Source organism: Rhinolophus hipposideros, assembly GCF_964194185.1.
Source record: "Rhinolophus hipposideros genome assembly, chromosome: 20".
Taxonomy (NCBI): Eukaryota; Metazoa; Chordata; class Mammalia; order Chiroptera; family Rhinolophidae; genus Rhinolophus; species Rhinolophus hipposideros.
Genome location: NC_138066.1, coordinates 41,657,250 through 41,673,396, shown reverse-complemented (window position 1 = coordinate 41,673,396; position 16,147 = coordinate 41,657,250). Strand labels below are relative to the sequence as shown.

Below are 16,147 nucleotides of genomic sequence, written 5' to 3'. Positions count from 1 at the left end.
ATTTTAATTTTTTCTTCTTTTTGTTTAGGAGGCACAGCTCGCAGTGACCCACGTGGGATGGAACCGGCAACCGTGGTGCTACCAGCACCACTCTCTAACCAACTGAGCTAACCTGCCACCCCTTTGTGATAGTTACATTCCATAAATAAAACATTTTATTTTTACCACATCTAGTAGGCCCCTCTAATTATTTCCCTGGTTTTCATTGGGTGCTATATAAGGTGAAAGGGTTAGAAAATACAGCTCTGACCCAACTCCCTTAACTTATTCCTGAGGAAACGGGGGCTCAGTCAGGGTTGGGTGACCTAAGGTCACCGAGCTAATCCCTTCCTTCCTAAATCATCTCCCTTAGGTGGCTATCTGAGTCTTAACTGCAGGTCTGTGATCTATCACTCTCCAAGTCACCCACGTCCAAGTCGACTCATGTAGACTTCCCTCTCTGTGTGTTGTATCCCATCCGATCTAATCCCCTCAGGTTGAAGGGATCCTCCACGTGATGGTAGCTGAACGCCAGGTCCTCACCATCCTGACCTTCCCTGCCGCTCGACCCTGTACTCAGGCAATCCCCCTCAGCCTTCGAACTGGAAGCTAGCAGTGCTATGGAGCAGTGCCCAGTGCCCGGGGGGGTGATGCTGCCAGCACAAGCTGGGCCTTGTGCCAGGCAGCAGCAGCGTGCTGTCCTCACTAGTTCTGTAATCTGATTTTGGACACTTCCTGGTTGCAAGCCTCAGAGCCTGGTTTGGGGGCAGTTCCAGAGATCCTGTGAGCTGAAAGGACTCAGCATGGGTTTCTGTGGCTTGCAACCAACAACCAAACTGATACAGAAATTGGAACCAGAGTGGTTGTAGGCCATAGGTCTCAGGGAAATGGGATGGGGGGTGGTCTGTGACTGTCTAGTCTTTTGAGGGTGATAGTAGAGAAAACGCATCTAGTGTTGAGGTATGAGATTTAAACACCCTGTATCAACTAGTGGCAAAACAATTCAATGAAACACCCGTGTCATTTGGAATTAAAGGAAAGGCTTTAGAAGAGTGAGTGGCTGTAAGCCATAGAACTATACTGGATGTGTGGAATTCAAGGACTGTGGGGTGCGGTGGTTTTTGACAGTGCTGGATACTTGGCAGCTCTCCTTGGATTTAGAAGACTACATATACCACATTGGTATGTGCTGCTTTAACCCATTTTCCAAGTGACCTGGAAGCTTGCTAACGTTGAGCCACAGCACAGAGCACGAGAAGCTTCTTTCGCAGGTCCAGGCTGCAGTGCAAGGTGCTCTGCTGATTGGTCCCCAGGACCCAGGGTATCCAGTGCTCGGTGTGCGGCCACATGCTGGGATGTGTACAAAGCCCATGGCAAGGCCCCCAAAGAGCATCACTATGATTGTACCTAGGGTTTCAGAGCAAAGCCTTGCTCTCTTTGGCTAATAACCACTCTCCTTTTTATAAACTGTTCTTAAATAGCTCCTGGGCCTGGACAAAGATTGGAACCCTGACCACAGATTACCAGGTGACCATGTAACTTAGTTGGCTTATTATGAACTGTCTTATTAAGTATCTTATTAAGTTATCTGTCCCACTTAGCCATAAAATGCCCTGTAGCAATCCCTTCCCCAAGAAGACATGGAATATATAAGAGCAGCTCTGAGTAGGTCCTGGAGAAAGCACAGGCGTGCAACTCCCAGTATGTTCACTCTCATTTTACTGGCACCCCTCCCTCAATTCACGTTATGGAAAACTCCCATGACCAAGTGACTAAGGAGGACATTTGAGCTTGGTTTATAGATAGTATCACCTGGGAGTGGACTGCTAAGGTCTTATAGCTACACTTGCAAGTGGCCTTGCAAGGGCCATGGGAAAAGGAAATCTTCCCAGTGGGCAGAGCTTTGAGTTGTTCTCTTCGCCTCAAGAAAGACTATACCAGTTCATGGGCGAGGTGGTCAGGGATTTAGGTTGGTGAATAGGAGGCTTGGGAGAGGATGTAGGTGAAACTCTCAGAACAGACCTAGAAAGTGAGAGTAGCGGTGTTGTGTGTGAATACTTATCCTAATGTTCCCACTGCTAAAGATTTAATGTTAGGGGACAAGACCCATCCTATGGAAGTAGGTCCAGCTCCTTCCCTAGTCAGGCCAGTGTCTGCTTACTGGGGTCGTGAGCTCATGATGATCATGGGCTTCTCCTTGGCAAGGCTGACCTGGCTATTGCCACTGCTGAGTGCCCATTCTGGAATTCATCGTTATAGTGGCTCCTTGCTATTCTGGTGGATACAGTGCATCAACCTCATTGGGAAGAGGTTTTGCTTTTCCCACAAGCCATGCTTTTCCCACCATCCTACGTGAGTTTACGGAATACCTTGTTTGCCGTCATGGTATTTTAGACATCATGGCATCTGTCTCAATCAGTTTAGGCTACTGTAACAAATTATCCTAGCCTGGATAGCTTATAAACATTAGATATTTATTTGCTACCCAAATTACCATGGACTGGGTCTTTCAAACAACAGACATTTCTTTCTCCCAGTTCTGGAGGCTGGAAGTCTGAGATCAGGGTGCCAGCATCGTCAGGCTCTGATGAGAGCACTCGTGTGTTGCAAAGGGCCAACTTCTTACTATACACTCATGTGGCAGAGAGCAGGGAGGGCAGGTAAGCTCTAAGCAAGCTCTCTCCTGTTCTTAGAAGGGCATTAATCCCATCATGAGGGCTCCACCCTCATGACCTCATCTAACCCTAATTATTTCCCAAAGGCCCTACCTCCTAGTACCATCACATTGGGGAGTAGGGTTTCAACATAGGAATTTGGTGGGGTACACAAACATTCAGTCCATCGGACCACAGGACTAACTTTCGTGAAAGGAGAAATTGGCTGACCTATGAGATTCACTAGCCCCATTGTGGACCCCAATAACCAGAAGCAGCTCACTTTAGGGAAAAGTAGAAGGGCCCATGGAACACACAGCTCTTGAGCCAGGAGAAGACAACAGAGAGCTTGGATCCCCTTTATTGTTGGAACCAGCAGTTCTGGAGGTGTTCATATCCTTCTCACGAGTTTCATTTCTGTTTAGATGAGCCAGGGTCATTTTCTGTTGCTTGCCATTAGAAACTCCAAATAATGTACCTTTCATTGTGCCATCTGTCATAGTTTTTTTTTGATAAACAGGTTCCTCCACTATTAGTTTGTGAACGCGGAAGGCTGTCACCATTTCTTTCTAGTATCTTCCCTATAATACACGGCACTACATAGTGCAGGATACAGGTTGCAAACTTGTAGACTCTGGGCCACATATTTGAACTGCATTTATTTTGATCGATCCGAAGTGTTTATAAAAAATTGACTTAATGGCCAACACATGAAAATCGTGAGATTTCATATGCAATGCACATTTCCACCTTCTCTTGAAAAATTTGACGACCTGGCTATTTTAGGCCCACATTCCCACAACTTCCCTCTTAAAACAAAACACAGGCACTTCCATGTGACCAAGTTTTCACCCACTTTATGAAATTTCGTTACTTACCTGGTCCCTGAAGGCGTGTGTTTGTCACCCTTGGTGAAATACATGGAATAAATTAATTTAGCGATTAATGCTTGTATTTTCATTGCACACACGCAGTCCTTTCTTTCCAATGACTGTAATAAGCCACTTAGTGATAGGGAAGAAACTTTGGTAGTCACATAATATCAATAAACATTGTTTATAAAACCTTTATCTAGTTATCCTTGACCATGACGAGCTGAGCCCCCGGGTTTGGGAGGGGATGGCTAAAATTTCATCATCTTGATCCGTCCCCTGGGCTAAGCCGAGACCTGATGATTTCTCAGGTTAAAAAAAAAATAATTACTTCCTGATAACACAAACATGCATTTTGAAGTAGGTTTGAAGCAAGAAGTCGCCCTTTCTACTACTGCAAACGAGACATTGGGAGTGCTTGCTGAGGTGGCCGACTTTCTAGCTGGGGGACCGGGAAGGGTGGGAGGGGACGGGAACGCGGCGGGCGTTCCGGGGTTCATCCCGGGCGTTTCGGGCGGGGATTCTAACCGAAGGCGTCTCAGAGTGACTCCCCGTGGGTCCGGCGGCCCAGGGCGCGGTTCCCGGCACCGCCCTCAAGCAGTTGTCACTGGGATCAATTTCAGGACTCCAGAACCAAGCCTTCGGAGTTCCACATTTCTGGGGGCTCGTCCCCACGTCCCCCTCTTAATTTCCCTCCGTCGCAGGAGCTGCCCTGTCCCCCTCGGTCCCTCGACTTGACCCCTCTCCCCCCGCGATACCCTCTCTGGCTCTCTCAGCATCAGTTCCCCCGTGGGGGCGGGAGGGGGATGCACTCGGGGGTTCCCCCTTCCCTCCTCTCCGAGTCGGAGACGGGGGGAGACGCGGGAAGGAGGCCCTGCTGAATTCAGGCTCCAGCGGGGGCTCCGCGGAGGCAGTGGTCACCGAGGCCTCCGGCGCGGGACACTTGGCGCGGGGGAGCGCCCCTCCGGTCCGCGCCGCCTGCGTCGGTCGTGCAGCCGCACCGCGCGGAGGCGTCCCGGGCTCCCCGCCCCCGAGCCGGCGCTCCCGCGCTCCCCCTAGCGGCCGCCGCGCGGCCTCGCTCCGTCCCAGGCTCGTCGGCGGCGCAGCTCACGTGACCGCGCTCCGGGCCTGCGGCCGCTGTCGGTTCCCCCAGTCACCGAGCGAGAGGGAAGAAACAAGATGGCGGCTGAAGGCGATCCGGAGTGGGGCCCCAGCAATTCGGATTGAGCCTTCTCCCTCCACCCGCTTCCGCCGGCCGGGCCCCTCCCGCCCGGCCCCGCGGGCCTCCCCACCCGGCCCCGGCGCCCCCCACCGCCACCCCTCCGCCCGCCCCTCCCCCCTCCGCTTTCCCTTCTCCCCCCGCCTGGGCTCCAACATGAGGGGCCGGCGGGGCAGGCCGCCCAAGCAGCCCGCGGCTCCCGCTGCGGAGCGCTGCGCCCCGGCCCCGCCGCCGCCGCCGCCGCCCACGTCCGGACCCATCGGGGGGCTGCGCTCGCGGCACCGCGGCAGCAGTCGGGGCAGGTGGGCCGCCGCCCAGGCTGAGGTGGCGCCCAAGACGCGGCTGAGCTCGCCCAGGGGGGGCAGCAGTAGCCGGAGGAAGCCGCCGCCGCCGCCGCCGCCGGCCCCCCCCAGCACCAGCGCCCCGGGCCGGGGGGGGCGAGGAGGCGGGGGCGGCAGGACGGGGGGCGGGGGCGGCCACCTGGCCCGGACCACCCCGGCCCGGAGGGCCGTCAACAAAGTGGTGTACGATGACCACGAGAGCGAGGAGGAGGAGGAGGAGGACATGGTCTCGGAGGAGGAGGAGGAGGAGGACGGCGACGCCGAGGAGACCCAGGACTCGGAGGACGACGAGGAGGATGAGATGGAAGAGGACGACGATGACTCCGATTATCCGGAGGAGATGGACGACGACGACGACGACGACGCCAGTTACTGCACGGAAAGCAGCTTCAGGAGCCATAGCACCTACAGCAGCACTCCAGGTACCCACCCAGCCCCGTTGCTGCACACTCCTTCCCCACCTCCTCTGCCCTCCCCCTCCCCACTCCCTCTCCGGGCGCCCCCACCCTCACCTCCCCCCCAGCAGAGGGGAACTGCGACGGCACATCCAGTGGCAAAAAAACGCGATTTACCAGAGGATAGAGGCGCATTGTTCAAAATGGAGATTGCATTGTTGCAGTTTGCAGGCCACACACTCGCTTGCTCTCTTTCTCTACCCCCAACCCCCTCATTTTCCTCTTCAAAATGTGTGCCAGTGCAGTGTCTCCACCGGGCAGGATTGAAACTTTGGCACACATAGCCGTGGCGTTCCTTTTTCTCCCCCTTGTTTTGGGTTTGGGTTTTTTTTTTTCTTTTTTTTTTGGGGGGGGGCGAATGAAAGAAGCCTCTTGTTGTGCAAACCTCTTTGCATTTCTAATGTGGTTTCTTTTCGATTTTTATTCTATATCTGTTCCTTAAAAGGGAATTGAGGATTTAGACAGGTTGTGGCACACAGACACACACACGTACAACACGTTTCTCTTCACACCCCTAGCACACCGTGTGGTTTTAAAATCGTGTTGAGGAAATGGATCAGTTTGGGTTAGCAGGGGACCCTTATCTGGTCCTGTGTTGTTTGTTTTTATTGAGTGCTTAATGGGCTCGTGCAACAGTTGCTGGTAAATGGCTGATTAAAAAGCAAAGCCCCAAACAAAACCAAAACAAACGTGGTAATTCACCCCATTCAAAGTCGTTTTGGGAAAATCCAAAATACAAGGAAGAGAGCACCGGAACATGTGTCTTAATTAAGTTGGATCCCTTTGCTTTGCCTGGGAAATGCAGTTTCGAGTCACCTGTTGCAGGAGATGTACAGTTGTTATAATGCAGACGCAATTGCCGAAGATGAACTTTTGCACCAACTTCTAAGTCACACCGCAGAAGTAGGGGGATTTATTAGAAAACGATTTTTTCTTCTCATTCCTTTTTGAAGGATAAAAACCCTCCCTGGATCTGTAATGAATTTCCCCATGGTGACTCCTCCCCTATTTTCTCACAGAAAGTTTCTCTAGGCTGGTGCTGAGATGCGTTTTTTAATTTTTTAAGCCACATGATTGCTGCTTTGTGTTAAATACATGGTTGAATCTTACTAAATTGTGAAAAAGGCATAACTTGTAGCAATAACCTGCAAGATTTTTTTCCTTTCTATTTTTGTTTATCTGGATTAACTAAATTAGAACCCAGGTTTTAGAGCATTTACAAAGTAAAGTTTATGAGGAAATAGGATCTTAAGGTGTGTCATTTGTTTTTTTAAAAGAGACTGCGTAGGAGAAGTATAGCTGCTCGTGCAGGCAATTTAAATATTTCCATTTTCTATAAATGATTAAATATTTATTGGCAGAGTATGATGATTAAGCCAGGTGTAGTTCCATTTAGATTGTCTTAACAGCAAATGAAAAAGGTAATTTCTTTTGCCAGACAGTAAGAATATCTGTCGTCCCTGTCTGTGGGGTGGGGGTGTTGGCAGGAGAATGAAGGGAATGAATCAAGTGTCAACTTTTTTGGTCTTGTCTGTAGTATGGACGATGCCACTTTTCATTTCTTGCCAACTTAATTTTAGTATGTCTTTTATAGTAATAGTTTTTACTTTAAGAAATCACCTGTGGTCTTCTCTACCAAGAGCCCAGAATTGAAACCCCTGGAAACTGAATTACATTATCGCGGGCAGTTATTTTTCAGGTTAGACAGATGTAAGGTGTTTTGGCAGGGCAGTTCAGCTAACGTTAACTTCTCTTTGAAGGCCTAGCAAATTTAGGTTTGGTAGCCATATATATGCTGAATTAAATTACAATTTGTGTTTCCTTTTTGAGAAAACACTTGTATATTTCTGTACTTACATGACTTTTTTTCTTAATGACATTTATAGTTTATCTTGTGTGTCCTTGTCCTATCTTTATATGAAATTAAAGATTGTACATCCGTATATTAACCTTACATCCCCTACATTTCCTGGCGCAGTGTCTTGGCACGTAGCGGATGCTCATCAAAGATTGGTTGGATAAATGATTGTTAGTAGGTGAGAACTTGTAACACCTACTTTGATAATGCTGCAGTGGATACCATGACTCCTAAATGGTTTGGATTTGGAAAACTGAAAATTGGTCCAGTTAGACTTTGATAGTTTGAACAGTGAATGTTTTTGTAGCAGAGTTAGTGTGTTTTGAGCTGCTATTCCGTGTTGCTTGCCAGGCATTTTCCATTCTTCATTGGATGTGATGTTAACTTGTTGGATGTTTTACTTTTTGAGACATTATTTCTCAAGATTATGGTAGAAGGGATGATACATTTTGTGTTTTAAATTTTTAGAATGTATCCACTTTCCTACAGTGAGTAACAATCCATGACAGTTGTTTTGGCAAAGCACTCATTTCATTAGTTGTTTTTTGTCTGTACTTCCAGACAATAAAGGCTGGGAAGAAGGCTGTCAGTAGTGTGTATATGTATGTATGCCTTGGAAGCAAAAAACGTTCTGGGCTGGTTTAAGATATCCCAAGAGTGCATAAAGAAATATGTTTGGTGGATTTGAATCCTGTTGTACTGTCAAGGCTAAAAGAGCAGTATACTTTATTGTAATTTAGATTAATTTTTGTAGACTAGAAGGCTGGCTTAAGTACTAACAAATTAGTATGAGAAATAACTCATTCATCTGTTGAGTACTTTGTAAGTAATAATAACTATTGATGATGCAAAGACATTGGTTGATATTAGCTTAATTTTCTAAAATCATAGATTTGAAAAGGTTTATTCACTGGAGATTATATGTTTTCCTTTTATGGAGAAAAATTTAAGTAAGTATATAAGGTACATGACATGTTACTGTAGGAATGACAATTTGTTAGCACAAAATTGAAATCATCTAGTTTTGCTTAATCTAAGCATTTGGCTGCATAAAGCTTTTATTTATTTTTATTGTTAAAATTTAAAGTTATTTCAGCCTATAGGTTTCATGACATGTATTTTGCCAATATTTTGAGAAGGATTGTGTAGAAAATCTGTTTTGAAGAGGCATTTGGTAAAGTTCTTGACAGCACCTTGAAATAAAGTATTTGTTAATTAAACAAATGTAAATTATAGTTGAAATGGAATAGTTCTTGCATTTAACTTGTGTGGGACTTCCTAGAATGTTTAGCTGGAATTTTGAGAATTCTACCTCTGATGTCTTCGGAAAGCAAAAGCTCTGGTGTTGCCCTGGGAGAGTTAGTGATACATGTCCTCTGAGGATTGTGACAGTGGAGATCCGTGGTATAGATACCATGAATGAACTGTAGATTTATCTGAAGCAGAATTTGTTACTTGTTTGGCAATATTTATTCCCATCTGTGTGAATCAAATGTCTTTTCAGTATATTCGTAAATCCTGATTACTACAAGTGAGGTGCAGAGGGCAGTGGAGATTTAAAGGAGGGCGAGATCATACCCTATTGGGGGAGTTAGTGGGGGTGTATGGACAGTGTATGCTTCCTGGATGGGCTTATGGACAGTGCTGATGGACAGGTGGGGGGAGGAAGCAGCATGAACTAAGACATAGATTTTAAAGTGTGGGCAGTCGTAAGTAACCCGGCTTAGTAAGAGCCTGAGTGTTGGAATAGGAAATAAACTGTAAAGCTGCATTGTTGGGCAGTACCTAGAGAACCAGGCCTGTCGCGTTTGTACTTTTCTTCCCTCATCGGTGGGGTAAGGGTTGGGCTAAATAGATCCTCAGTCATTTTTCTCTCCTGGAACATCCAAGGAATATGTTGGATTCCCATCAGCACCAGGCCAGAGCATGAAACAAAACCAAATCAAGTCATGGAGATGTTAAACCACCAGTGCAGCCAGCTCTTTCCCCCCGAATTGAGAGGATGACTGGAGGAGATGGTTTTTGGAGCATCTGCCTGCCGATCGATTTCCAATCTATTTCATTTGTTGGTTTGGGGGATGGATCAGGAAATCTGGAAGTGAGACATGATTTCAGTGGGACATTAGGAAGTTTAGCATAGCTTCCAGGGTGGATTGGAAGAGGACAAGATAGCTGGTGGGGACCTGGATGGGTTTTGTAGCCCTGAATAGAAGATCAATTCAACTTAGAATTCTCTAGGCCTCGACAACATCTAACGGATAAACAGAGGAATGCATCACATACGCTTCTGTAAGAATATTAGTGCTTTCAGTAGCAGTAGGGATTCAGGATTATAAGGGAAATTAATGAGAGCTGATTTCAGGTATCAGTACCTGAAGAAGTTAAACATGAGAATTAAAAGAAAGAAAACGAGTGCTCCAAAGAGTTATTAGAAAGTTGGGCAACGTGATGGGTGAGTAGTAAAGAGGTGTGTCTGAGGTATGCAGTAATACATTGTCCTGTGCACAGTTCACGCTCATCTCCTCTGATGTAGATTTGGAAATGGAGCTATGTATTGAAATGTGTGTGTGGAGCAGGATTTGGGGATTTTAAAGCCAGAAGCTCTGGTCTCTTCTGTTAGGTCCTCCTTTTCTCACTCCTCTCTAGACCTGTATCCTCCCTGTAACTGCAGATCCTGGGGAGGTGGGGAGAAGACGCGCAGGGAGCGAGACGTAGATGGTAGTGGTGGAGGACCAGTAATCTGGGTGACACAGACCCATACAGACAGGAGCAAATGTTAGATGCCCTCTTTGCATTGGACAGATTGTTCCCTCCCTGCTCCTTAGCGAGGCTCCAATCCTACTTCCTGGAGAAGTCTTCCCAGAGTATTGTTGCTCCCCTTGGTCTCTCTTTTCTCTGAATGTCTGCTATAGCAGTGATAGCCTCAGCTTCATGATTTAGCACTGGCCCTCATTATCCTGATCCCCCCACCCCCCACCAGGCTTTCGGTTCTTTAAATGGTAAGCCTCCAAAGGCACAATATTTCTTAAAAAAAAACACAAAAAAACTTATACTTGCAAAATACACTTTAAAAGATTGAGAGAAAAATCATACAGAAAGAATTAAATGCATAAAAGTGAATATAATTATGTTTTAATTGTTTTGTCTACTGGTTTATATCAATTTTTTAAAGTATTGGGGTGACAATTATTAGTAAAATTATATAGATTTCAGGTGTACAATTCTGTATTACATCATCTATAAATCCCATTGTGTGTTCATCACCCAGAGGTGTTCTCCTTCCATCACCATATATTTGATCCCCTTTACCCTCATCTACCACTCCCCTCCCCTCAAATTTTATATTGTTAGATATTAAGTTATATTACTCAAATATTTTTTGAGTGCTGAATGATTTTTAAAAATAGTAACTAATAGTTACCATTTATTGGACTTCTAAATTGCTGAAAAATTTTCAAGCCATATTTAATAAAATTTCATTTTTAAAACAGCAACTTTATTGACATGATAGACATACAATAAAATTCACACTTTTTAAAGTGTATAATTAAAGTGTATAATTCAGTGGTTTTTAGTATATTTGCAGGGTTGTACAACCATCACCAATACCTAATTCCAGGACATTACTTTTTCTTTTTTTTTTAACTTTTTATTTATTTTAAGTGTATGTTTCCAGGACCCATCAGCTCCAAGTCAAGTAGCTGTTTCAATCTAGTTGTGGAGGGCGCAGCTCACAGTGGCCCATGCGGGGATCGAACGGGGAAACCTTGTTGTTAATAGCACGGTACTCTAAACAACTGAGCCAATGGGCCTTACCAACCCAAAAAAGAAACGTAGGGTCCGTTCTCTCCCTCCCCCTTTCCATCACCTGGCAGCCATTACTTTCATTGCCTGTTGATTTCTCTCTTCTGAACATTTTATGTAAATGGAATCATTTAAAATTTTGGTTTCTTAACATAATGTTTTCAAGGCCCATGCATATTATAGCATGTACCAGTACTGCTCCGTTATATGGATAGACCATATTTTGCTTCTTCATTCATGAGTTCATGGACATTGGAATTGTATCTACTTTTTGGCTATTATGAATAATGCTCCTGGGAACATTCCTGTGTAGGATTTTGTACAATATGTTTTTGTTTCTCTTGGATATATCCAAGGAATGGAATTGCTAGCTCATTACAAATACAATTTTAATAGAATCATCTTAACCAGACTTATTTTGTTTGTTATAATAATTTTAAAACCAAGTTCTCTTAGGATGAAAGAGAGCTGGATTATAAGTCGTTAGAAATACCTAAGGTTTTTGGATTGTCTTTGGTCAGCTTGGAGAATTAATTCCAGAAGGATCTGTCAGGGAAGGACCAGTGTAAGCGGACTCATACCATTGATTTCCACACACGGTCAGTGTGAGGACGTGTGGCATGTGTATGTAAGACCACCATGAAATTTTAGGCTCTCATGATGTATGAGAATCTGAGGATTCTAGATAAATGTAGCACGTACCACATTTACTCGAAAATAAGACCTGGTCTTATATTAAGTTTTGCTCCAAAAGACTCATTAGGGCTTATGTTCAGGGGATGTCATCCTGAAAAATCACGCTAGGGCTTATTTCCCGGTTAGGTCTTGATTTTCAGGGAAACACGGTAGCATAAAAATTTAAAGAGTGAAGAATCTGATACCAGACTTCATGGGTTTGAATCTGTGCTCTGTGATGATGGGTATTTTTGCTTAATTCTTTGTGCCTCACTTTCCTCATTTGTAAAATGGAGATCTCATAATACTTAATTCAAGGTGTTGTGAGAGTTAAGTGGGTTAACCTGTGAAATGCCTAGAACAGTGCCTGGCATGTGGGAAAGATTCAATGAAAATTAGCTATTATTTGTTCCTGAACTGAAGATGGAGGGATCTTACTTCTAGTGTGGTGAGGTGGTATTTTATTCTATCGAAAGCTATCATCTGACTCATAAGATATAAAAATATTTCCAGGGCCACATTTAAGAAAAAATGTACATTAAATCAGAACTTTATTTAAGATATGTTAAATGTTTAACTTACCCATTTAAAAAATTTCATTTATCTAACATCTGCTTTAGTCCACCAATTAGAATAAATAACACATTTATTTATTTACGATGGTTAGAGTAGAGAAAGCACTGTTAATACTTCTAGTTCTTTGGTCATTCCAGCTCTTTGGTCATTCCAGCTCTTTGGTCGTTCCACCATGCCATCTTTCTCTGCCTGTTCCTTTAAACACCTGTTTTCCAGGTTTTTAAACCAGCCATGGCCCTCTCACTGTTTCTCTCCTTTCCCTAATATCTCATCTATTTTCAAGTTGTTTTTAAAAATTGCAATGAAAAATTATAAAAATAGTGTAGAGTTACTCTTTTGGGAAAATAACATGTAATACATAGATGAAAATGGAAATCCTACCAACTGAAGAGAACCACTGGAAATATTTTTATGTATTTTTAAAATTCCATTTTCTATACCATGTTTTTATCTACATATTTAACAGAAGATAATAGGATCATATTAAACAAACTGATTTTTTTATTTGCTATATACAGTAAGGTTTTCCCATATTTTGTGTCTTTATCAAAGTAGTACATGAGCAGTGATAAAATGAAATAGTATTAAAGACCCATAGTGAACAAAAGCAGTTCCCTGCTGTACCTCTTTCCACCTGAGACCTCTCCAGAGGCAAGTGCTTTCAATTCTTGTAGCTCCCCCCCTGTAATTACCACAGTATTTTAAAGTAATATGCTTATGTTTGATTTATCAATTTTAAACATTTCTCTCTTGACTTTGTTGTGGTGGATAAGGATTCCGCCCTATTACAATTACCTTTACTTTCTCTACTCTCATTATTGTTACTGCATGGTTTTTTGATCAATCATGAGGAATTGGTTACTCTGTTACGACTGTTAGGTATTATTCACAGTTGAATCAAATAATGTGCTATGGTTATTACTTTTTTGGTAACTATTTCCCTGGAATTATTGCCTTATTTTTTCACTTGCTTGTTAGTCTTCTGTATACTTAGCCCAGTACACTATCACTTACTGAGAAATATCCCTTACTATTTTCCAGACTCTCAAATGGAACAATTCCCGTTTTTCCTTGTTGCTCTCCCTTCAGCATGTCTGCTCTCACCTGCACTGGTTGCCCTGTAGGTCTGGTGAACCTCACACTGAAGCTTCTTTTTGTTGCTCTCCCACATTGATTCTGGTTTTTGCGTCCTACATCTTTCTTGGTTTACTTTTTTCAGTACAGCTTCTGGTTGCTTCCTAAGAATGGGCGCATGAGAAATAATACTCCCCGCCCTCCTTTTTTTTTCATTACATGAGAATGCCCTTTTCAACCCTAATGTTTGATGGTTAGGATCCTAAATAAAAAAATCCGTACTTGAAAGATTCGTTTTATTGTGTTCCTGCAGCTAGTGTTGCTATTGAGAAGTCTAGGGTCATTCTGATGATTTCCATTATGTCTAATCAGTTTTTTTCCTTTCTAAAGCTTTTAGGCTTTTTTCACTGTCTCCAATGTGCTGAGGTTTTACAGAGATAAATCCCTTGATGTAACTTTTCTTCATTCATTGTGCTGGGTACTTGGTGTGGGCCCTTTGAATCTGGAGACTCATGTGCTTTAGTTCTAGGGAAATGTCTTCTATTATTTGCTAATTTTCCCCCAAGTTTGCTTGGTTCTCTTCTTGAACTCCTAGTTAGTTAGATGTTGGATCTTCTAGACTAATTTTACTAAGTTTCTTTTTTTTTTTTTTTTAATTCTTTTTGTCTGTCCTTTTGGTCTGCTTTCTGGGAGAATTCTTTTTCATTCTCCTCCAAGCCTTCTATTAAATCAGTTTTTATTTCAGCTATCAGATACTTAATTACAAAAATTGTTTTCTCTATTCCTTTTTTATAGGCTCCTGTTCATTTATACAATATCTTATATTTCTCATTAAAGATAATTTAAAATTTATTTAAAGTACAACTTACATATATAATAAAATTCACCCTTTTTAGTGTACAGTTTTGACTCTTAAGTTTTGGCAAATACATATAGTCATGTAATCACTACCATCGTGAAATATAGAACAGTTCATCACTACCCCAAATTTCCTTTATGCTCCTTTAGTCAACCCTTTTCCCTCCTTGATCCCTAATCACAAGCCACCACTGATCTATTTTCTGTCCTTATACTTTTGCCTTTCCATGAATATCATATAAATGGAATTATGCCATATGTAGCCTTTTGAGTCTGGCTTCTTTTACCTAGCATAATGCATTTGTGATTTCTCTGAGATGTTGCTTGTATCAATAGTTCATTCTTCTTTTATTACTGAGTAGGTAGTCTATTATATGGATGTAGCACAGTTAATTTATCCATCCCCCAGTTCAAGAACATTTGAGGGGTGGCTGGTTAGCTCAGTTGGTTAGAGCGCGGTGCTAATAACACCATGGTGCTGGTTTGATCCCCGCATGGGCCACTGTGAGCTATTAAAAAAAAAAAAAGAAGAGGGGATATCATTATAGGTCCTATGGACATTAAAAGGATAATAAAGAAATAATATAAACAACTCTATTGAAAAAACAAACAAAAACACATTTGAGTTGTTTCCAGGTTTTGGAGATTATAAATAAAGCTGCTGTAATAATTCATTTACAGGTTTTTGTGTGAACGTAAGGTTTCATTTCTCTTGGAATGAAATACCTAAGAGTGGAATACCTGGGAGTGGAATTGCAGGGTTGTTTGCTAAGTGTATGTTAACTTTCTAAGAAACTGCCAAACTGTTTTCCAAGGTGGAGTTACCATTTTGCATTCCCACCAGCAATGGATGAGGGTTCCTGTGATCCTGATAGGTGGTATATTTCATTATGGTTGTGATTGCATTTTCCTAGTGATCAGTGCTGTTGATCTGTCTGTGAAGCAAATCTTTGGTGAAGTGTCTGTTTAAATATTTTGCCCAGTTTTTATTTGTTACTGATTTTTTTCCTTGTTATTTAATTTGGAAAGTTCAGCTAACATAATTATTATTTACGATACACAATTTCCTAAAGCTCTTTTCTCTGTTCCTTTTTCAGAGCATCCTCTTCTTGGATGCAACGTCCTCTCTTATCTTTCTGCGGATATTTATTAGTTTTTTTTTTTTTAAGTTTGCTACTGTTTCTTTTGTTTCCTCAGATTCTATTCTTCTGTTTTCTCTCTTACTGGAGGCCTTTTTCAAATGCCTGATGATCCTTAGCTGTTCATGTTTGGGAGTGAGGCATTGGATAGCCTTCTGGGTAGCCATGGTTTGTCAACAGGCGGGTTTCATGGACAGTAATTTGGCAGTGAGCCAACATTTTTTTGGTGGAACCCTAGATATCAGTATTTGTTTTGTTTCTGTTTTTTTTTTTTTTATTATTGTTTTCTGTTTCACTCTTTTATTTTTCTCCTAAGAGTCTGTTTGTTTTCTTAAGGGAAGGTTTCTTTAATTACTTATCTGGGGCTGGGAGTAGGGGGTCTGTGACGGATAATGTATGCCTGATGTCCTGGAGAGCTGGATGAGGGAAGGTGTGGAATCACACTTTACAGTACGCACACTTTACTAAAATGTCTTTCTTGTTAGGAACCCTGAGCCACCTTCTATTTATTTTTTAAAAATTGAGATGTAATTGACATGTAATATTGTATTTGTTTCAGATATACAACATGATTCAATAAATGCATACATAAGTCTAGTTAACATCTGTCACACACATAGTTACAAGAACTTTTTTTCTTGTG

General features: G+C 42.9%; 1 protein-coding gene across 1 annotated transcript in view; it reads left to right on the top strand.

Moving 5' to 3' along the window:
• Positions 1 to 4,666: 4,666 nt before the first annotated feature.
• The window catches only part of BPTF (bromodomain PHD finger transcription factor), a 128,082-nt gene continuing 116,601 nt past the window's right edge, over positions 4,667 to 16,147 (top strand). The window contains exon 1 of the mRNA XM_081028037.1: positions 4,667 to 5,487. Coding sequence (XP_080884163.1) covers positions 4,881 to 5,487 — 607 coding nt within the window. The 5' untranslated portion in view covers positions 4,667 to 4,880. The remainder of the gene's footprint in view (positions 5,488 to 16,147) is intronic.